Source organism: Cyrtonyx montezumae, unplaced genomic scaffold, assembly GCF_038088225.1.
Source record: "Cyrtonyx montezumae isolate F1298 unplaced genomic scaffold, pur_monq_1.0 scaffold_3, whole genome shotgun sequence".
Lineage (NCBI taxonomy): Eukaryota > Metazoa > Chordata > Aves > Galliformes > Odontophoridae > Cyrtonyx > Cyrtonyx montezumae.
This window is the reverse complement of record NW_027072034.1, coordinates 19179025-19201577: the sequence shown is the minus strand read 5'-3', so window position 1 is coordinate 19201577 and position 22553 is coordinate 19179025. Positions and strand designations below refer to the sequence as shown.

General features: G+C 48.8%; 1 protein-coding gene across 1 annotated transcript; it reads right to left on the bottom strand.

Annotated features, from left to right (window-relative positions):
- Positions 1-695: 695 nt before the first annotated feature.
- Positions 696-21663, bottom strand: LOC136053277 (maestro heat-like repeat-containing protein family member 7). The gene is made up of 4 exons (XM_065744003.1): positions 21573-21663; positions 21314-21415; positions 21095-21197; positions 696-763 (listed from the first exon to the last, which is right to left on the bottom strand). The coding sequence occupies exons 1-4, from the start codon at positions 21645-21647 to the stop codon at positions 696-698; spliced, it is 348 nt and encodes a 115-aa protein (XP_065600075.1). The 5' UTR covers positions 21648-21663.
- Positions 21664-22553: the final 890 nt, after the last annotated feature.

Genomic DNA, 22553 nt, shown 5'->3' with positions numbered 1-22553 from the left:
CACCACAAGCTGCAGTGGGACAGTCTGCACCAGCGTGATTCTCCTCATGGGCTGCAGCCTCCTTCAGCACCGATCCAGCTGCTCGCATGTGGACTTCTCCAGGGGCAGGTCCCATTTGGAGCCAGCTGGGGTAGTCTCTACCCTGCTATGGGATAACTCCCAGGCTCTCCTCCATCTGCTAATGCGTACAGCCCACTGCTACACAAACCTTGCAACTCAGGAGTACACAGAGTGAATGACTTTGTTTACTGATTAGATTCATCTTCCCCAGAGCAGATGGTTTCATGGTGCTAGATGAACAGTTCCATGAACCAGTTCCATATTGTTGCCAGATGCATTTCACATCTCAGCATCAGGATTATCCCGGCTGCCAGGGAATGGACTGCCAGATGGGAATCATCTTCCAAAGGCTGAAAGGCTGCAACAAAGGGAAACGAAGCAGAGATGAAACCCACCGACCTGCAGAGATCCACCCGCATCTCCTCCGGACCATGCCATCCGGGTCAACACTTTTCCAGACCAGGAGGATTGTGAGAGACTGAGGGATCAGCTGGAAACCGTTGCTTGAGGGTGCCCCAATGCTCCAGGAATGTTCTACTGCCTGTGCAGCATTTCCTTGCAGCAGGGCAAGGCACAGCTGCACACTGTCCACACTCTGCCCCCTGTCCTCAGCCCCAGCACACACAGCGCTGCCCTCACTCACCACTGCAGATTTCATTCAGCTTTTCCTCCCTTTGGTCCCAGTAGTGCCGCACAGCCAGCCCTAGGTAGAGAGCTCCTGTCAGACCCCAGCTCCCCAGCATGCTCCCAGGAGCTCAGACTCCCATCTGGGCCAACCTAGCTGGTTCCCCTCCGGTGCCCCAGGCAGGGACAATGCCTGAGGGGGGACTTGATCAAGGCACCCATCGGGGCTACTGTCATGGGCAGGGTGTATCTGTGGGGTGTAGGGCTGTGCCTTGCAGCCAGGGCAGGGCTTAAAAAGGGATTCAGGGGCTGGGCTCACTGGTGATTTCATAGCCTTGCATTGTCACTCAAAAACATGGAAGAAAATTCTCTAACTTCAACAGACAGAAAATAAAAATATTTTATTATGTCCTCAGTTTAAAACTATTAAGGAAAAACAAGATTGTTCACCCATTAAAGCTGAAATTGAAAGTATTAGTTATGGATTCCTTGTGCTAAACTAATACATTGGTTCTTAAACTACTGCACTAATCCTTATTGGTAAGCATGCCAACGTATATCAGTATTGCAGAAAGGCCTGAGAATCCTTCAGGTACAGCACGCTCTGCCAAAGGTACTCATCCACCCTTCTCCTGCTCTGCTGCAGCTGGAGAAGAACACAGAGGCACTGGGCTTGCAGACTCTCCCCAGCTGCTTGTGCCTCTCCTTCTGCCAGACATCCCCTTCCTCAGTAAGTGGACAGGGGCTGCGTGACTGTCCTTACCAAACAGTTGTTGATCTCCATGTTTTCTTTTTCTGGGCCTGGCTCTTGAGCTCCTCCCATTTCAACTTGCACAAGCAATGAGGGCTTCCCCAGAAGCCTACAGAGCAACAAATGCTGAGAGATGACACCACAGACACACATCTCAAGAGCTGGGATGCTTGCCATCCTTGCCCTCAATTCCCACACCACTCCTGAGGTGTCAGCACACCCTAGCCTGCATACTGGTCAGATCTGAAGTTTGTACCTGTGCAATGCTTGGGGTCTCATCACTCACATGAAAAAACAGAGGGAGCAGGCCCCTGCACATGTTCCTCTTCATCTTTCCCATTTGCCACCACATCACGGCCTCCATCAGATCTTTGAAGAGGTGTATGGAGTACTCTGGCACTTTTCTTGACACTTGAGAGAGGAGAACAGAAGGAGCTCAGGAACACATTCTCACGTGATGATGATGAGCAAGAGCATAGGTGTGGCTGATGTGAAAGGAGATGCTTCGGAGTGACGCTCTGCACACAAGGTGCTCATGTGAAAGCATCAGGCAGTTGTTCAAAGCAGCGCAACAGGTTTCCAGCATGGGGTCCTTGTGTCTCAGTGTGCTCCCTCAGCCACGCCACCAGGACAAAGCAGAGCTCACTAGGCAGTGGACCAAGGAGGAGACAGGGCTGGCTCTCAGCCATGCGTCTGAGGCACACGTTGCCTGCCTGGCCTCCATCTCTGTGCTGAGGCACGTGAGGAGAATGCCTGGTGCTGGTAGCAAAGGAAGCACTCGATGGTCTGAAAGTAACCCTGGGCAGAAGATGCTCTGCCCTGGAGCCAGGCTGGGCCCCAGCACAGGGGCTTTGCAACACCAACAACCAAGATGCCAGGGACAAGGCTTGTGGGGCTGCAGAGCCCAGAAGAAATCCCATGAGTGTCCAGAGGAGCAGAGAGGAGAAGGCCCTCCTGCCCATCACCCGTCCACAGAGCTCAGCCTCCTGCAGCAGACTTACATGATTAAAATGAGGCAGCAACTTCTTAGACAGCTCCAGAGCAAAGGGACTGCTCTCTCTCTTCCTCAGATGAGTCACCATGTTATTCAAAATATTCAACACCATCAGAACAGTGTTCTTGTTTGTGAACTGCAGGGTCTCCATGACATCTGGCAGCAGGGCCTGTATTTCTCTTGCCTGTAAAGAACACACAATTTCCTTTTCATCAAGAGGACAACAGATACCTGCAGCATAAAGCTCTGATTACAGAGCACCAGCCACACACTGTGCCTCCTGGCAGCTGCCACAGACATGGCAGTAGCAGACAATGAACAGGTGGTGACCATGGGCACACTGATAGGGATGGGGGGGGTGTAGACAGGAGAAGGAGGGCAGGAGAACAAGGACTCTGTGTCCCCTGCTCAGCCACCCCCTTTTTCCAACAGGCCCCCACAGAACCCATCTGGAAGGCTCCTGGAAATCTCCTCAGTTAGCCACTGGGCCCCACCATGGCCCCTCTGATGTCCCACCCCAAATCCTGAGTCTCAGAGGCAAGGGCACGGCTGCCCACCACCCTACCACCAAGCTGCCAACAGGGCTTAATTTGTCTATGTCCTGCTCACTGTCTCAGGCCTCTGAGCACCAGCCAGAATATTGGCAGGCTTTTCGTCTTTGGAAACCTCTGCTGGGTTACACAACACTTTCAGGTTCTCTTCTGTGGGAGGCATCATCTGAAACAAAGGCAGCGGTGAGAGCCAGACAGAGGCAGCAGGACTCCCCACACCCTTCAGCTGCTGACTCCTCTAATAGTGATGAGGTCTCCCCGGAGCCGCCACTTCTGCAAACTAAACAATCCCAGCTCCTTCAGCCACTTCTCATAAGACTTGTGCTCCAGACCCCTCACCAGTTTTGATGACCTTCTCTGAACATGTTCCAGGGCCTCAAAGTCTTTCTTGAAGTGAGGGGCCCAAAACTGAACACAGCCCTTGAGGTGCTGTGATCCTTTGGATGCCATGCACATGACATGAGATCTCCCTCAAGATCATCTGCTCCATAACTTTCCCTGATACTGAGGTCAGGCTGACAGGCCTGTAGTTCCCCAGATCTTTCTTATGGCCTTTCTTGTAGATGGGAGTCACATCGGCAAGCCTCCAATCTTCTGGGACCTCTCAAGATAAACAGGAACACTGATAGATGGTAGAAAGTGGCTTGGCAGTAACATCTGCCAGCTCCCTCAGCACCCTAGGTTGGATCCCATCTGGACCGTGAACGTACTGCAGTCTAGATGGAGAAGGAGGTTTCTGACTGTGTCTGTGTGGACCACAGAGGGTGTATTCTGAGCTCCATCCAAGTCTCCCAGGTCAGGGCAAAAAGTACCTTGAGGATAACTGTCTTTTAAAGACATAATAAATAATAAATGTCTTTTAAAGACAGGTGTAAAGAAGGTGTTGAGAACCTCAGCCTTTTCCTTATACTCAGTAGTCACATTCCCTGACACATAAAGTAAAGGAGAGAAATTCTTAGCTCTTCTCTTATTGTTAATGTATTTGTAAAAGGATTTTCTGTTCTGGCTTTGAGCTGTTTCTAACTTCCTGCCTACGTATCTTGGAAACTTCTCTGTAGTCTCCCCAATTAGCCTGTCCTTTCTTCCAGAGGACGTAGACTCTCTTTTTTCTCCCAGAGACTCAACAAAAGTTCCCAGTTCATCCAGACTGGTCTTTTTACCTTCCAGCTTGCCTTACAGCACTCAGGGACAGCCTGCTCCTGTGCCTTTAAGATTTCCATCCTGAGGAGCATCCAGACTTCCTGGAACCCCCCTACCCTTCAGATGCAAGTCCTAAGGGACCCTTGCAACATGAGTCCTGAACAGGACAAAGTCCACCCTCCGGAAGTCCAAGATAGCAGTTTTACTAGTCACCCTCCTGACATTACCAAGAATGGCAAACACTACGATCTCATGGTCACTCTGGCCAAGACAATCACAAACCTTCACATCTCCTACTAGTCCTTCCCTGTTAGTGAAAAGTAGGTCTAGAAGGGCACCTCCCCTGGTAGGTTCTTGCACCAGCTGTGTCAGGAAGCTATCTTCCACACAGTCTAGAAATCTCATGGAATGCTTCCTCTGCGCAGTATTATATTTCCAGCATATATCAGGGAAGTTGAAGTCCCCCATGAGAATGAGTGCTGACGATCTTGCAACTTCTACCAGTTGCTCATAGAATGCCTCATCTATATCTTTATCCTCACCTGGCAGTCTACAACAGACCCCCACCAAGATGTCACCCCTACAGAACATCCCCCTGATCCTTATCTATAGACAATTGACTTTATTGTTTCAATCCTCAAGCTCTACCACATCAAAACACTCTGTAATATAGAGAGCTATTCCACCACCCTTTCTTCCTTATCTATCCCTTCCGAAGAGTTTGTAGCCATCAATCCCAGTACTCCAGTTATGGGAGTGGTCCCACCATGTTTCTGTAATAGCAACAAGGTCGTAGTTAGCCTGCCTCACAATGGATTCCAGCTCCTTGTTTGCTGTCCATGCTGTGTGCATTGGTGTAGATGCACTTCAGCTGAGACATCTGCCTCACCTCCAGCACTGTTCCCCTAGGCTGTTCTCTGGTGAGCCCTGTTTTATCCCTTTCTCCCATCATAGCTAGTTTAAAGCTCTCTCGATGAGTCCTGTTATCTCCTCTGAACTTATGAACTTATGAACTTATGAACTCCTGTGCTAGGATTCATTTCCGCCTTTGAGACAGGAGCATTCCACCAACAGACAACAGGCCAGGTGTAGTAGAAAATACTGGGATGGTTATAGATGTTAGCTAAGCATAGACGAGCAGAATATGTAAGCTGAATATGTGTGGTAATAGGATAGATGGATAGTATGGTGTGTGGCATAGTACTATAGGATGCAGCCCTAGTGGGCATGAGCATAGATAAAGGCAATAGCATATAAGTGAGCGCCTCAGGCATTAAAAGTTAGAACTGTTTTATCACACCATATTGGTGCAGGCTTGCTTATCTTTGGGTCGGGGACGCACCGTCACTACAGAGTTCTCAGAGAGTGACAACAATTGGTGCCCCATGTAAGGAACAGTGTCTGATGCTGTGTGAGGTGTGGTGTCCGGAACTGTGTGAGGCACTTTGCGGTGCGTACTGACCAGCTGTGACACGGACACAGGAGCCCACCGCTGTGCAGGGGTGGAGGAGCTGGAGGGGTTTGGCCGACCCTTGAGGCTTAGGTACAGACTGGAGCCTTCGGTTCTTGCGGCGTTCAAGGAATTGAGGAAGACGGGGAGGGGGGGGGGGGGGGGGGGGGAGAGATATCCCTGGCGACCGTGATGGAATCCGTGATTAAGGTATTGCTTCAGGCTTGTAAAACACACTGCGGCAAGTTTGCCCCTTCTAAGAAGGAGGTAGCTTTTGCAGAGGGAGAGACTGCTGTCCTCCCTAATGGGGATTTATGAGCCCAGGAAGTAGGACCTGCTAACCTCTGCTTTATCTCAACATGCTATGTCTACTCAGACACTTGAACTTGGGGGGTTTGATCTTAAGTGCTCTTAAAGCAGTTCGGGAGAAAAAAGAAATTTCATCCGCCACGCATGTTTTGTTGGGCTTGGGGGGTACAGGGGGTTGTACAGGGGGGGTGTACAGGGAGATGTACAGGGTGGTGTACAGGGGGATATACAGGGGGGCTGGGCAGGGAGGGCTCCTTTTGTTCTGCAGATGTCAAGATGGCGCTGGAGCCCTGTACCCCACCCTGGGAACCACCAGATAAGAAGACAGCAGTTGACTCCTTATCTCACACTTCAGGACAACATAATGCAGAAGCTTCGTCCGTGCTGCCCCTCGGGAATGCAGGCCAGTCTCTGTATCCTACCTTAATGCAGGGCGGAGGCACACCCCCAGAACCTCCCACATACAGTCCTCCACCCCTACAGGGGTGGCTCCCAGCCACAGGGTGGTGGATAAGGAAGCCCTACCCCCCGCTTATCAGTCGCCTTGGGCTAAGGTGGGGGAGGAGCTCCGGGAGGCAGGAGTATCTAGTGGTGCCGTAGTTTGTCTTGTTGTGATAGGACTGGTGGGACCGCACTGGGCCCCTTTGGACCCTAAGACAGTGACCTGCCTCGTTATCACAATTAAAGAAAAGGGTCTGAGATCTCCTCTTGTGCTCACAAGCCTTGAAGCGCTGACGGCACCGGGGCTGATGCTCCCCTACAACATTGAGACGTTGATGAGAATGATTCTCGACCCAGTGCAGTTTACACTATGGAAAGATGAGTGGCAACTGCAACTGAGGTTGGTGGTGGCAGCAGCAACACGGGATTCCAATCACCCGGATAATGCTAATGGGGATGGTGCCACCTCGATGATATGTCTGATGGGCCTAGAGGATAGAATAATTGGAGCCCAGAAATGCAATTGTGACTTTTATGTCCTGGAGAACTGTTGGCATCATCGGAGGCTGCAATGGCAGCTTTCCAAAACTTTATAAGAATAGCGGAGCCAGCGGCTCCATGGTCAGACATCTCGCAGGGTCCAGTTGAGTCATTTTCGGACTTTACCAATCGGCTAATAAAAGCCGTTGAGGGTTCTGATCTACACAGGACTGCCCAAAATGCAGTCATTTTGGACTGCTTGAAATAAAAATCCCATCAGAATATTCAAGATAAGATCCTGGTGGCACCCGGAAACCTGAATATGCCCGGATCATTAAGTATGTACCTGACAAGCAACATGCACCTTCCCCTACATCTGAGGGTTTGGCTGCGGTCCTAACATCAGTTATGTTGCTTGTCCAGCAGAACCCCAATAAGGGACCTTGCTTGAAGTGCAGCCACACTGGGCATTTTTGGGCTCAATGCCCAACAAAAGGACCAGCTGGGGGTACCTGTGACCATGGCCCCACTTTTCAGGCTTGTGGAAACGCTGGGCATATGGCACAGCAATGCAGAAAATTCAAGCTTACGCCGCAGGGAAATGGGGTGGGGAGGGAGCCTTCGGCCCAGGGCCCCTCCGTCCTCAAACCAAATGGGCCATGGGAGGCAAGAACGGCATAGAATCTACGCCTGTAGTTGCACTTACAATGGGCTTGGGTAGCAGACCACTAGCGAGGGTGATCCTGACCAACACAGGATACCTCCCACCTGAGTCCGCATCCCCCCACACAATTCTCATCATGGCCTTAGTGGACTCAGGTGCTGACATTACGGTCATTGCCACTGCTGATTGGCCCAAAGATTGGCAAACAACTGCATCAATGGTAGGGGTTTCTGGAGTTGGTGGCTCTGTGCCGACTAAAAAGGCAGTTGATGAGATTGAAATATCAATCGTCAATAGGGATGGTACCCTAGAAGGTCAGCACCTTATGAGACCCTTGGTGGGACCGTTTGAGGGTTCGGTCTTGGGAAGGGACCTCCTTGCAGCATTAGGAGCAAGGATTACAGATTTATTGTTAGGGCCACTGTCTACCATTTAGGCGAGCAGTATGCTATTCCTCTGCACTGGAAACAGGACAGACGTCCTGTTTGGGTAGATCAGTGGCCCCTCCGTTCGGACAAACTCAGTGCGCTTAAACAAATAATCCTCAGAGAAATCCAGGCAGGACATTTAGAACCTCTTTCTGATTGGAACACTCCAGTCTTTGTCATCTGTAAATCCTCGGGGTCTTAACGCTTGCTGCACGATCTTCGTGCGGTCAATGCACAACTGGTCCCCTTCAGGCCTGTACAGCAAGGGGGACCCTTGCTGTCGGCAGTGCCTAAGGAGTGGAAAACAAGGATGCTAACTGATAGAAAAATTATTTCTGGAAATAAGAATTCCCCAGAGATAAAGATCCTGCTGATTCACACTGAATGCATTACACAACACTGACCAGTGATTAAAAGGAAAAATATTTGCAGGTCCTAGTTTTTCAATAGTTATGTACTCATAATCATATGCCTGTCCCTACAGCTCGAATCTCAGATGTCAGATGCAGTCTTAAATCTTCTCTTCTGCAAGCCCATTATATGTTCTACCTTACACTGTCATTTAGGTTGGATATTAGGAAAGAATTCTTCCCAGAAAGAGTGGTAAGGCATTGGCACAGGCTGCCCTGGGGGGTGCTGGAGTGATCAGCACTGGAAGTGTCCAAGAAAGCTGTAGATGTGGCATCTGGAGATGTGGTTCAGCGAGCATGGTGGAGATGGGCTGGTGATTGGATTTGGTGACCTTAGAGGTCCTTTTCAACCTTAATCATTTTATGAGTTTGTGATTTGTAAGAGACTAATATCTTATACTCAAAGGTTGCTGATGAACTTGTCCGAACATGTCCAAGCTTGTCCTGGGCAAGGGTTGTGAAATCCCTTGTCTATGGGACAAGCTGATGGGCATGTCCTGGGGCAGCCTAAGCTGCAGCTCAGTGGCCATGGAACACTCTTTTGTGGAACTCACCTCCAGGGGAAGATAACCATCTCAGGTGATACCCGCCTGATGCCCAAGCAGGAGGGGTTCGAGGGGTTCGTCACGTAGACTGGAGTCGCGTAGACTGGAGAAATCTGGGAGATAAATAGAGGAGTCCTGCAGCCACGAAGTTGGAGGGTTTTCTCTGGAGTGGCTTCCTCTTGGAGAAGCTTTCTCTTAGTAGAGACCTCCCGAGCTGATCACTGCCTGCTGCTTCCTGGAGAGGCCTTCTCTTTGGAGAGACCTCACGAGCTGATCACTGTTCGCTGCTGCCCCTCCGGGGGTTGACCCCTTGCTGCTTCTCCTGTGCTGACCCCGCACCCCTCCTCCTGTGCTGACCCAGTGCTGCTTCTACGGACAACTGCTTGCTGCTCAGGGCTGCCCGTCGCTGCTGCTGTTCTCCCCGCTTCTGCCGCCCCTGCTCTTCTGCCTCTTCTCCCCTGCTCTGCTGCCCCTGCTCTTCCCTTCCCCATCACCCTAACAGTTTCTGCTTTCCCCATCTCCCTGGTTTATAGTGGTAATAAACTGGTCGGACAAACATCTGAACCGTTGTTTCTTAATCTCACACTGGGTATATACATAATCTAAGAACCTTCATCGCCCTCCTTTATATTGGAGCGTGACATGATTCTATGATCATTACCTCCATATTTCATGAACTATATACTTAGTTCAGTGGCTTAGTTCCATTGCCTGTGGCAGCTGGACAAAAACTAGTTTGAGTCCCTGTTCCTGGTGATTCCTTACATCCTGGCCACACTTCCCCACTCTCACCCTCTCTGTGGTGATGTAGTTAATTTAAAGTTCAGAGTCTGAATAGTCGGTATACCTAAGTATGGACTTTATCACGGAATCTACATACTTAATGACAGTCTGTGAGGATAATAAAAAGCAGGTAGTTTCCATTGCCAGGCTTGATATATCTAAATAATACGTATATACTGGAGGAAGCAACAGGATTTTAACCCTGTCCATTAACCCTGCCTACCACTCGAGACCTGTGTTTTTCATGTTGTGGTGGCTGAATGCAAAGCCATTTAGATGGTGAATTCAAATCTAGCTTTGTTTTAAACATGCCTCACACACCAAAGCAAGCATACCATCACTCCTTTTCTCTATACATAACAGTGATTCACATGTTCTTGCTTCTGCACAGTATCGACCACTGCAGAATGAAATGTGTTTAACCTTCAGAAACTATGATCTCAAATGCTTTATTTCTGAACATTTTATAGACTCATACAATTAATAATTTGGATACAGTTGGACTAGATGATAATCTGGATACAGCCCTGTACAGCAATGATCCCCATCAAGTGACAATAATCCCCATCAAATATATCACAGTAGCATATATTTGTGATGTTTAATTGGAACAGTGTTCCAAAATGCTCAGTGTGTACCATGTGATGATAATTTCACATCTGACTACTTTTTATGGAGACAAATATGATTGGACTTACTGTCTGACTGAAATATAATTAGAAGTATTCCTGTAGTTCCAGATGTAGAAATTTGGGCTTCCAGATGTAGAAATTTGTGCTTGCAAATGATCATCAACAGAAATACATGATATTATTGACTGCACAAAGACCAGACAATGGCTCCTTACCAGTGTGTTTCATATAGGCTATACCCTCACCACTAAGCAGTCTTTTGAACTAAAACGGAGAGACATAGACATCAGGCTTCAACGTTTCTTTTCTTCAAAACAACTGTAATTTCTACGTAGAGTACCCATCCCCCTCAAATGCCTTCCAGTACCATTGGAAAATATTATTGTCATTGACTTTTCCTGGCTGGAGACTGTCATGGTGTTATCTGTGACAGTGACACAATGGAAACTGAGAAGGGAGACAGACAAAAGAAATGCACCGTCAGTAGCCATGCAGCCGCCTGAGCAGAGCTGCGCACTCCGGGGTGGGGGAATGGAGGGAATAGATGGATCTACAAAAAAAAAAACAACAACAAAACGGCACGATTTGAGAAGGAACGGTAACTTTACTAAATCTAATAAAAGTGAACAATTGAGAGAGACAAAGTTTCCAAACCAAATCTGAGAGTTTACGTTAGGGAAGAACTGCAGGAAAAGCACACGTGCTGAATCTCCGCTGCAGCTGGCTGAGAGAGCATGCCAAGAGAGAAATCTTGGCGTTCGGTGCAGAGCTCCAACCCTCTGCTGCTCCCCAACAGTATTAACTCCTTAACTGCCTGTGTGATGTTCTGATGTGTAATACCGGCATCAACACCACAACATTCCACCCCTTATTCCACATCATCACATCATGCTTAACACGTATCTATATAGAACCAAAACAGTAATAACATGAATTACATACAGACATATCTATACATATATATACATGGAATCACAGACTGCACTCTCCCAGAATCAAATTCCCTTGTGGTACACACTGGATGTCCCCATTTTTATCCATTACCCACCAGGTGCACCCAGGTCCCTGTGCGAAAACAGTTCCTTGGAGGGGTTTGCCCTTTCCAGAGGCTGGAAGGACCCACACCGCTTTTCCCAACATGCTCCTTACATGTACCACAGGAACCTTATCTCCCTCTATGGTCTGTAGGGAGCTGGACTGTGTAGGACCAACTCGGTTGACTGATCCCCTAGTGCTGACCAACCAGGTGGCTTCTGCCAGATGCTTCTCCCAGTGCTTGAATGTCCCGCCACCCATTGCTCTCAACATGGTTTTTAACAACCTGCTATCTTCCCAGCAGCTGGTGCACAGTAGGGGACATGATAGATCGATTCAGTGCCATGATCTTTGGCCCAAATACCCACAAGTGAATTTTTGAAATTAGTAAAATTATCGGACTCAATTCTTTCTGGGGTTCCATGTTGCCACAGGATTTTCTTCTCTAAGCCTAAGATGGTGTTTTGGGCGGTAGCATGGGGTACTGCGTATGTCTCAAGCCACCCAGTGATGGGTCTACAAGAAGACAACAGCACGATCTGAGAAGGAACGGTAACTTTACTAAATATAATAAAATTGAACAATTGAGAGAGAGATAAAATTTCCAAACCGAAAGGTATGAGCTTACATTAAGGAGGAAAATGCAGGGGAAGCACACGTGCTGAACCTCCAAGGCAGCCCAGAGGAACGCGCCGCCTGGCATCTGGTGCGGAGCTCCGCCCCTCTGCTGCTCCCACAGCATTAAATCCTTCACTGCTGCATGATGCTCTGATGTGGAATACCAGCATCAAAACTACAAAACCACAACATTCCACCCCTTATTCCACATCATCACATCATGCTTAACACACATCTATACACAACCAAAACAGTAATAACATAAGTTACATAGAAACATATATATATATACATACATACACTCGTAATTACAGACTGCATTCCCCCAATATCAAATTCCCTTGTGGGACACACTGGATGTCCCCATTTTTATCCATTACCCACCAGGTGCACCCAGGTCCCTGTGCGAAAACAGTTCCTTGGAGGGGTTTGCCCTTTCCAGAGGCTGGAAGGACCCACACCGCTTTTCCCAACATGCTCCACATGAACCACAGGGACCTTATCTCCCTCTATGGTCTGTAGGGAGCTGGACTGTGTAGGACCCTCTCGGTTGACTGATCCCCTAGTGTTGACCAACCAGGTGGCTTCTGCCAGATGCTTCTCCCAGTGCTTGAATGTCCCGCCACCCATTGCTCTCAACGTAGTTTTTAACAACCCGTTGTAGCGCTCGATCTTACCAGCAGCTGGTGCATGGTAGGGGATATGGTAGACCCATTCAATGCCGTGTTCTTTGGCCCAGATATCCACAAGAGAATTTTTGAAATGAGTCCCATTATCGGACTCAATTCTCTCTGGAGTGCCATGTCACCATAGGACTTGTTTCTCGAGCCCTAAGATGGTGTTTCGGGCGGTAGCATGGGGTACTGCGTATGTCTCAAGCCACCCAGTGGTCGCCTCCACCATGGTGAGCACATAACGCTTACCATCGCGAGATCGTGGCAAGGTGATAAAATCAACCTGCCACGCCTCCCCATATTTGTACTTTTCCCATTGCCCTTCCTGCCAGAGGGGTTTCATCCTCTTGGCCTGTTTAATTATGGCACATGTGTCACAGTCATGGATAACCTGTGCAATAGCACCCATAGTTAAGTCCACCCCTTGGTCTCTAGCCCACTTATAGGTCGCATCCCTTCCTTGATGGCCTGAGGTCTCATGGGCCTACCGAGCTAAAAATAGCTCTCCTTTGTTCTGCCAGTCCAAATCTATCTGAGACACCTCAATTTTGGCAGCTCGATCTACCTGATGGTTATTTTTCTGCTCTTCAGTAGCTCAATTCTTGGGAACATGAGCATCTACATGACGCACCTTTACAACCAACTTATTTGTTCGGGCAGCAATGTCTTTCCACAGTTCAGCAGCCCAAATAGGTTTACCCTTCCATAGCCAGTTGTCCTGTTCCCACTGCTGTAACCACCCCCATAAAGTGTTTGCCACCATCCAAGAGTCAGTATAAAGATATAGCATGGGCCACCTCTCCCGTTCAGCCACATCTAAGGCCAGCTGGACAGCCTTTACCTCCGCAAATTGGCTTGACTCTCCATCTCCTTCGGTAGCCTCTGCAACTCGTCGTGTGGGGCTCCACACAGCAGCCTTCCATCTGCGATGCTTCCCAACAATACGACCCAATCTGTCTGTGAACAGGGCATATCTCTTTTCATTTTCTGGTAGTTCATTATATGGTGGGGCCTCTTTAGCACGTGGTACCTCCTCTGATGGTGATGTTCCAAATTTCTTGCCTTCATGACAGTCCATGATCGCCTCTTAATATTCCTGGGCAGCTGAGGTTTCCCATCCGAGCCCGTTGTGTAATCAGCGCAATCCACTTACTCCAAGTGGCATCGGTAGCATGATGGGTGGAGGGAACCTTTCCTTTGAACATCCAGTTCAGCACTGGCAATCGAGGTGCCAGGAGGAGCTGTGTTTCAGTACCAATTAGTTCGGAAGAAGCTCGAACCCCCTCGTATGCTGCCAAAATCTCCTTCTCAGTTGGAGTGTAGCACTCCTCTGAACCCTTGTACGCTCTGCTCCAAAATCCAAGGGGTCGGCCTCGGGTCTCCCGAGAGGCTCTTTGCCACAGACTCCAAGTGGGACCTTTCTCTCCAGCAGCAGTGTAGAGGATGTTTTTCACATCCTGTCCCAACCATACTGGCCCCAGGGCCACAGCACGGGCTATCTCCTGCTTGATTTGTTCAAAGGCCTGCTGCTGTTCAGGACCCCACGCAAAATTATTGTTTTTTCGAGTCACTTGATAGAAGGGGCTTACTATGAGGCTGTAGTTTGGGATGTGCATCCTCCAAAAACCTACTACACCCAGAAAAGACTGTGTCTCTTTCTTGCTAGTGGGTAGAGACATACTGGTGATTTTGTCAATCACATCTCCTGGGATGTGATGACACCCATCTGGCCATTTTACTCCTAGGAACTGAATTTCTTGGGCAGGTCCCTTCACTTTGTTCCGATTAATAGCAAAACCAGCACCCAGAAGAATTTGGATTATTTGCTCTCCTTTCTCAAAAACTTCCTCTGCTGTATTGCCCCAAACTACAATGTCATCAATATACTGGAGGTGCTCAGGTGCCCCACCCTGTTCCAGTGTGGTTTGGATCACCCATGGCAAATGGTTGGGCTGTGTTTCCACCCCTGGGGCAAACGTTCCAGGTGTACTGAACGCCCCTCCAGGTGAAAGCAAACTGTGGTCTGCACTCTGTGGCCAAAGGAATAGAAAAGAATGCATTGGCAATGTCAGTAGTGGCATACCACTTGGCTGCTTTTGACTCCAGTTCATATTGCAGCTCCAACATATCTTGCACAGCAGCACTCAGAGGGGGTGTGACTTCATTCAGGCCACGGTAATCTACCATCAGCCTCCATTCTCCACTGGCTTTAGGCACTGGCCATATGGGGCTGTTAAAAGGTGCGTGAGTTTTGCTGATCACTCCCTGGCTCTCTAGCTGACAAATCAGGTTAGGAATGGGGAGCAAGGAATCCCTGTTGGTGCGGTACTGCCGTCTGTGCACTGTTTTTGTAGCAATTGGTACCTGCTGCTCTTTCACTTTCAGTACCCCCACAACAGATGGATCTTCTGACAGGCCAGGTAAAATAGACAGCTGCTGAATGTTGTCTGCATCTACAGCAGCTATTCCAAAAGCCCATCGGTATCCCTTGGGATCCTTGAAATGTCCCCTTCTGAGATAGTCAATACCAAATATGCATGGAGCCCCCTGTCCAGTCACTATGGGATGCTTCTGCCAGGTTTTACCGGTGAGGCTTATTTCTGCCTCCAACACAGACAGTTCCTGAGAACCCCCAGTCACTCCAGAAATATGAATCAATTCTGTCCCTTTATAACTCGAGGGCATCAGAGTGCACTGTGCACCAGTGTCCACCAGTGCCTTATATCTTTGTGGCTCTAATGTGCCACGCCATCTAATCCACACAGTCCAATACACTCTATTATCCCTTTCCCTCCCCTGGCTGAGGGCAGGGCCCCTCTATTGGTTACCTGCAGTGACACTACATCCTGTCCCATTCGTACTGGCCCCAGGGCCACAGCACAGGCTATCTCTGCTTAATTTGTTCAAAGGCCTGCTGCTGTTCAGGACCCCACGCAAAGTAATTCTTTTTCCGCATCACGTGATAGAGGAGGCTTACTATGAGACTGTAGTTTGGGATGTGCACCCTCCAAAAACCTACTACACCCAGAAAAGACTGTGTCTCTTTCTTGCTAGTGGGTAGACACATACTGGTGATTTTGTCAATCACATCTCCTGGGATGTGATGACACCCATCTGGCCATTTTACTCCTAGGAACTGAATTTCTTGGGCAGGTCCCTTCACTTTGTTCCGTTTAATAGCAAAACCAGCACCCAGAAGAATTTGGATTATTTGCTCTCCTTTCTCAAAAACTTCCTCTGCTGTATCACCCCACACTACAATGTCATCAATATACTGGAGATGCTCATATGCCCTGCCCTGTTCCGATGTGGTTTCAATCAACCCATGGCAAATGGTTAGGCTGTGTTTCCACTCCTGGGGCAAACTGTTCCAGGTGTACTGGGCTGTTAAATGGTGAGTGGGTTTTGCTGATCACTGCCTGGCTCTCTAGATAGACGAATCAGCTTATGAATGGGGAGTAAGGAATCCCTGCTGGTGTGGTACTGCCACCTGTGGACTGTTTTTGTAGCAGCAATAGGTACCTGCTGCTCTTTTACTTTCATTACCCCCACAACAGATGGATTTTCTGACAGGCCAGGTAAAATAGACAGCTGCTGAATGTTGTCTGCATCTACAGCAGCTATTCCAAAAGCCCATCAGTACCCCTTGGGATCCTTGAAATATCCCCTTTGAAGATAAACAATACCAAATATGCATGGAGCCCCCTGTCCAGTCACTATGGGATGCTTCTGCAGGTTTTACTGGTGAGGCTTATTTCTGCCTCCAACACAGACAGTTCCTGAGAGCCTCCAGTCACTCCAGAAATATCAATCAATTCTGTCCCTTTATAATTCGAGGGCATTAGAGTGCACTGTGCACCGGCGTCCACTGGTGCCTTACATTTTTGTGGCTCTGATGTGCCAGGCCATCTAATCCACACAGTCCAATACACTCTATTATCCCTTTCCTCCCCACCCCCCCCAGCTGAGAGCAGGGCCCCTCTATTGGTTACCTGCAGTGACTGGAGCAATTTCGTTGGTGGTTGATCTTTGCTGTAATTCTCTCACCCGTGCTTGCAGTGCAGGAGTGGGTTTTTTACGCCACTTCTTCATGTCCTCTGCATTAGCTCGTAAGAATTCAACGTGGAGTTACTGCAGTCATTTGCTCGAGCAGGGAGGCATTTGCCTTTGGTGGCTGAGACATTCATCAGTTGTAGTAGTTCCTTCATCAGATTCTTTGGGTCATAATTCTCTTCATCAGGTGTTTCTGATACTGACACAGGTTCATCCCTATTAATCTCTAGGGACAATTCCTCCAGTATAATTTCCTGTGTCTCCTTCATTTCATCTACTTGTTCTGCTACCGTTGACACAGCTGCAATGGAAACATGTGATGGCAGAAGCTGTTGTTCAAAGTTTTGAAGTGTAATAATCAATTCATAAACGGGGAGTCTTCTGTCTCAGTCCTCATATCTATGGAATGTTGTTACCAGTGTAGTCGCGTACCTTTCTGGTGTTGTTTTTGAGAGCTTCCAACGTACACTGGGTGTACACCTTACCTTCTCAGGATCATGGTCCCGGCGTGTGTTGTTAGGGACAAAATTGGGACCATACAGCATCTCCACTACAGTTGTTTCTCTCAAAAATTGGATGCCTTTCTCCACAGTATCCCATCTTTCCACCCTAGGCTCCAGATCGTCTTTGTAAGGATGTCTCCCTTTTACAGCCACTAGTACTCGTTCCCAGAGGGTGACGACTCCATTCAGACATCTACTAGTCCCTCTGTCAATAGCTGGGTCTCGAGCAATGCTTCCCAGTTGGCCTCGTTGCCATCTCGGGACTTAGATTTTAGGTGGTGGTGGTTTTGAGGAAGGCCCCTTGCCTGGATCTTCCTCTTCTTTCTCTGCTTCTTCTTCTTTCCATTCTAGGCGCAAGGGCACCCGTTTCCATTTCTGGCCTTCCACAGGGGCAACCGACATTGATGCCAGTGCTTCCTGTGATTGGTCACGTCTCCTTTGAACCTCAGTTTGGCAACCATTTCTCTCCAGAATATTAATTATAGCTCGATAAGCACAAGCCAAACCCCAAACAATCTGTTCCTTCTCAGATCTTCCTGAGCCACATGATCCCTTACCTAATACTTACTGAATTTCGCAGGATCCCACAGGTGCTCAAGATCAAAATTGCATAGCACCGGGGGTCCCCATGCTTCTAGGCACGAGGCCGATAACCCCATCAGTGCACTGAAGCAGCTGTACACAGACATGACTCCGGTGCTGAATATAGCGAGCTTAAAAAGACACTAACATGCTCGAAGGTACATGAAGACCCTTAGTCCTCTTAGCACCAGTTTTACAATGGAGTATAGATCCTGCATTGCCCACTTTCTCCAACACAGTGACGCAAGGGAAAAAGAGAAGAGAAAGAGAGAAAATAAAAACACAAAAAAGTGGCCACGCAGCTGCCCAAGAAGAGCCATGCACTCCGGAGGTGGGGGGGGGATGGGGAGGAAATAGATGGGTCTACAAAAAAAACCAACAAAACAGCATGATTTGAGAAGGAACGGTAACTTTTCTAAATCTAATAAAAGTGAACAATTGAGAGAGACAAAGTTTCCAAACCAAATCTGAGTGCTTATGTTAGGGAAGAACTGCAGGAAAAGCACACGTGCTGAATCTCCGTGGCAGCTGAGCGAGTGCGCCGAGAGAGTGGGCCCGGCATCCGGTGCGGAGCTCTGCCTCTCTCCAGCACAGCATTAACTCCTTCACTCTCTGCATGATGTTCTGATGTGGAATACTGGCATCAAAACACAACAGAAATATACTTTTGACCATGACCTCAGAGCAAGGTAATCAGGAAAAAAAAGAAAAAAGTCTAGATCTTCCTTATTAAGCTGCTACTTCTATACCTATGGAAGTACCATGCCTGAATGGCAATGAGGCCCAACAGTAGCATTCTCTCTATCATCAAATTCTTCTGGGATTTCTGTTAGTATTTAGTTGCTGTATTGAAGTATATCAGTTGGCATTTAATCTTCCAAGTAATTCACGTTTCAAGAGTTTAAGGAAAAGCTGTTCTTCAGCGCCTTTTTTTACTGGAAATATTGCAAAGATTCTGAGCTCAAGAGCCAGTAATGTTGCCTTAGCTACAGCTGAATTGGGCACAGAATGTTTCTGCACTTCATCCGTGACCACTGCTCACATGTCACCTGCTCCCAGTATCACTCCAATCCACTAAAACAGGCTGGTTCTTTTTCTCTTACGTGCTTATAGGAAGTGATGAGCAGGTCAACAAAACCCCTGTCATGAGAGTAGGAGGTTAGTAAGCAACACATTTACCCAGAGTCTTGAGAAGGGTAAAAGTCTCAGCAAAATGGAGACTGTGGAAAAACTCTTGAAATGACGCAGAGCTGGCTTGGGCCATGAGTAGAAGTCAAAGAAGTTCCATCCTTTATCTCTGTTAGGACAAAAGATTTAATGAAAAGTAGGAATGGGAGAGAAGAGTCAGAAGCTGAGGCTCACATGTGGAAATTACACTGATTCAGGTGAAAATGCTTACCCTCAGGAGAAGTCCTTCAAGCAGCAAGGAAATACTCTGAAATTAATGAGCCACAGAAAACTATCGATCAACTTGCGAACTTCTGGCCCCAAAGAACAAAGCTGCCAAAATTAATATCTGCTGTTAGAACAGAGAATTCTTGTTAAGATGAGAGGCAATGAGTCACAAGGAGTGGAAATGCAAGCTTGTTACATCATTACTACTTCAGTGTTTGCTTTAGAGCACAGCTATATGTTTGTAATCTGAAAATAAATACAGTGACAAAAACCACGGGTGTGATTTGCAAGGAGCACACAGCTTATCTCTGGGGATGTGTCAGCTGAAATGTAGTAAAGAGAACCAGTCATTAAAGGTAAGGCTGCAAGGCAAAATGCCCTGTTGGTGTCACTCCACGTACTTCAGAGTTGAAGGGTGTGGAGCACATCCCATATATGAAAAGATAGAGTAACCTGGGTCTGTTCAGCCTGCGGAAAAGAAGACTGAGAGGGGAGCTGATTGATGTTTACAAATATCTAAAGGGAGGTGGGATGCAAATGGAGGAGGCCACGCTCTTCTTGGTGCTGTGTAGCAACAGGAGTAGGAGAACTGGCCTAAAGCTTGTACATAGGAAGTTCCATATTAACATGCAGGAAAACTTCTAAACGGTAAGGGTGACAGTGCAATGGAACAGGTTGCCCAGTGGTGTTGTGGAGTCTCCTGCTATGGACATATTCATGACCCGTCCGGATTCCTACCCTACTGTAGGGTACCTGCTTTAGAAGGGAGATTAGACTCAACGAGCTCATGAGGACCATTCCAAGTGCTGTGACACTGTGATTCTCCCTACGACCTCATTTCCCTTTATTCAACGTCTTTTTTTGTGTGTGTGTTTTCCTTATTAGAACTTATCTGTCAGCAAAAAAAATATTAGGAGAATCATTCCTTTCCCAGATTTGAAATGCAAACTCAAAATGGAAGATCCCATGCGTGCTGAGAGCAAATGGAGGTACTCTCCAGATGTGCAGAAGATTAAGTACTACCTCGAAGATTAAGCACTACCTATTTCTGGGTCTCCAAGATACAAAGGAAGATGTTTCTGTTTTTTTCCCTTGAAATGAAAACCCATTTGTCTTATTGCACATGACTCTCATGCCCAAGCACAGCACATTACTGAGCAAGCAGGACCATTACTTACTGGTGGTACTTTGCAAGAAGTTAGAAGAACGCTTAATTTCTTGCAGTGTATCTGTCAAAGGCCTGGCAAAATGAGCCGATATGTAGCTCTCATCAGGGCCAGCAGCGCAAAGCTGCAAGCCAGCACCGTGCAGATACCGCCTGCTCTCTTTGCTCTCTCAGTATCATCATTGTCTTTACTGCCAGGGAACAGACTGTCACATGGACATCATCTTCCAAAGGCTGAAGGGCTGTAACAGAGGGAAATAGCAGAAGTGAAAGCCACCAGCATCCCCTCCGGACCATGCCAGCACCACCCATCACTTTTCCATACCAGAAGAAGCACATAGACTGAGGGAACAGCTGGAAGCCACTGCCCAGGAGTGCCCCACCTGCCTGAGGAGTGTTCCCCTCCCCCTGCAGCATTTCCTTGCAGCAGGGCAAGGCACAGCTGCACACTGCCCACACTCTGCCCCCTGTCCTCAGCCCCAGCACACACAGCGCTGCCCTCACTCACCACTGCGGATTTCATTCAGCTTTTCCTCACTTAGGTAAGAGCAGTGCCGCACAGCCAGCCCTAGGTAGAGAGCTCCCATCAGGCCCCAGTTCCCCAACATGCTCCCAGGAGCTCAGACTCCATTCTGGTCAGCCCAGCTGGTTCCCCTGCTGTGCCCCAGGCACGGACAGGGCCCGATGGGGAACTTGAGCAAGGCACCCATCGGGGCTACCGGCATGGGCAGGGTGTATCTGTGGGGTGCAGGGCTGTGCCTTGCTGCCAGGACAGGGCTCGAAGAGGGAGCCGGGGACTGGGCTCACCAATGAATTTGATAGCCTCGCATCGCAAAGAGGACTGAGAATCCCTCAGGTATGGCAGGCTCTGCCACAGATATCTTTCCACTCTCCTCCTGCCCTGCTGCATCTGGAGAAGAACACAGAGCCATGAGACTTGCAGACTCTCCCCAGCTGCTGGTGTGGCTCCTTCAGCCAGCATCCCCTTCCCCAGCAAAAAGGTGGGGGCTGTGGAACTGTCCTTACCAAGCACTTCTGGATCCCCTCTGTGTTCTCCTCCTGGGCCTGGTGCTTGAGTTTCTTCCACTTCAGGAACTTCGCACAAGCCACGAGGGCTTCCCTTGAGGCCTACAGAACAACAGATGCTGGGAGGTGGCACCACAGAAACACATCCCAGCTCTTGGGGGATCTCAGGCAGCTCTTGCTGCCCTACCCTCAGTTCTCGCACCACTCCTGAGGTGTCGGCACACCCTAGCCTGCATACTGGCAGGTCTGAAGTTTGTACCTGTGCAACACTCGGGGTCTCATCACTCAACCGAAGGAGCAGAGGGAGCAGGCCCGTGTGCACATTCTCCTTCATGCTTCCCCCGTGCTGCCACACCACAGCCTTCATCAGATCTTTGAAGAGGTGGATGGAACACTCTCGCACTTCGCTTGACACCTGAGGGAGAAGAATAGGAGGAGCTCCGCGCCACATTCTTGCTGCTCAACGTGAGCATGAGCGTAGGCATGGCTGATTTGAAGGGAGATGTATTCAAGTCCCATTCTGCATAAGGACACTGTGCCATCATGCAAAGCAATGCAACAGGTTTCCAGAACGAGGTGCCTGTGTCTCAGAGAACTGTTCCCCCAGACACCCCACCAGGTCCAAACAGGTCGCCAGGTATTGGCTGAAGCAGAAAACAGCGCTGGCCCTCAGCAATGCCTGTGGGGCACATGCTGCCTGCTTAGCCTCCACCTCCCTACTCTGGCACACAGGAAGAATGCCTGGTGCTGAAGCACAGGGGCCTCGCACTGCCAAGAACAATCAAGCTCTCAGGGACAAGGCCTGCTATGCTGTAGAGCCCAGAAGATATCCCACAAGAGCCCAGAGGAACAAAGAAAGGAGAAGGGTCTTTTGCTGAGCACCAAAACATGCAGCAGACTTACATGATTAAAAAGAGGCAGCAGCTTCTCAGACAGCTCCAGAGCAAAGGAACTGGCTTTTCTCTCCCCCAGATGATTCAGCATGTTTCTGAAGACAGTCAGCAACTTCAGAGCAATGTGTATGTTGTCAAACAGCAGGGTCTCCATGATGCCTGGAACCAGGGCCCGTATTTCTCTTGCCTGTCCATAACACACAATTTCCTTTTCATCAAGAGGACACTGGCCACCCTGGCCTAAAAGTTCAGGTTACAGAGCAGCAGCCACATGCCTTGCTTCCTGGCAGCTACAATAGCAGACTCTAGGTAGGCGGTGGCCATGAGCGTACCGGTAAGGACATGGG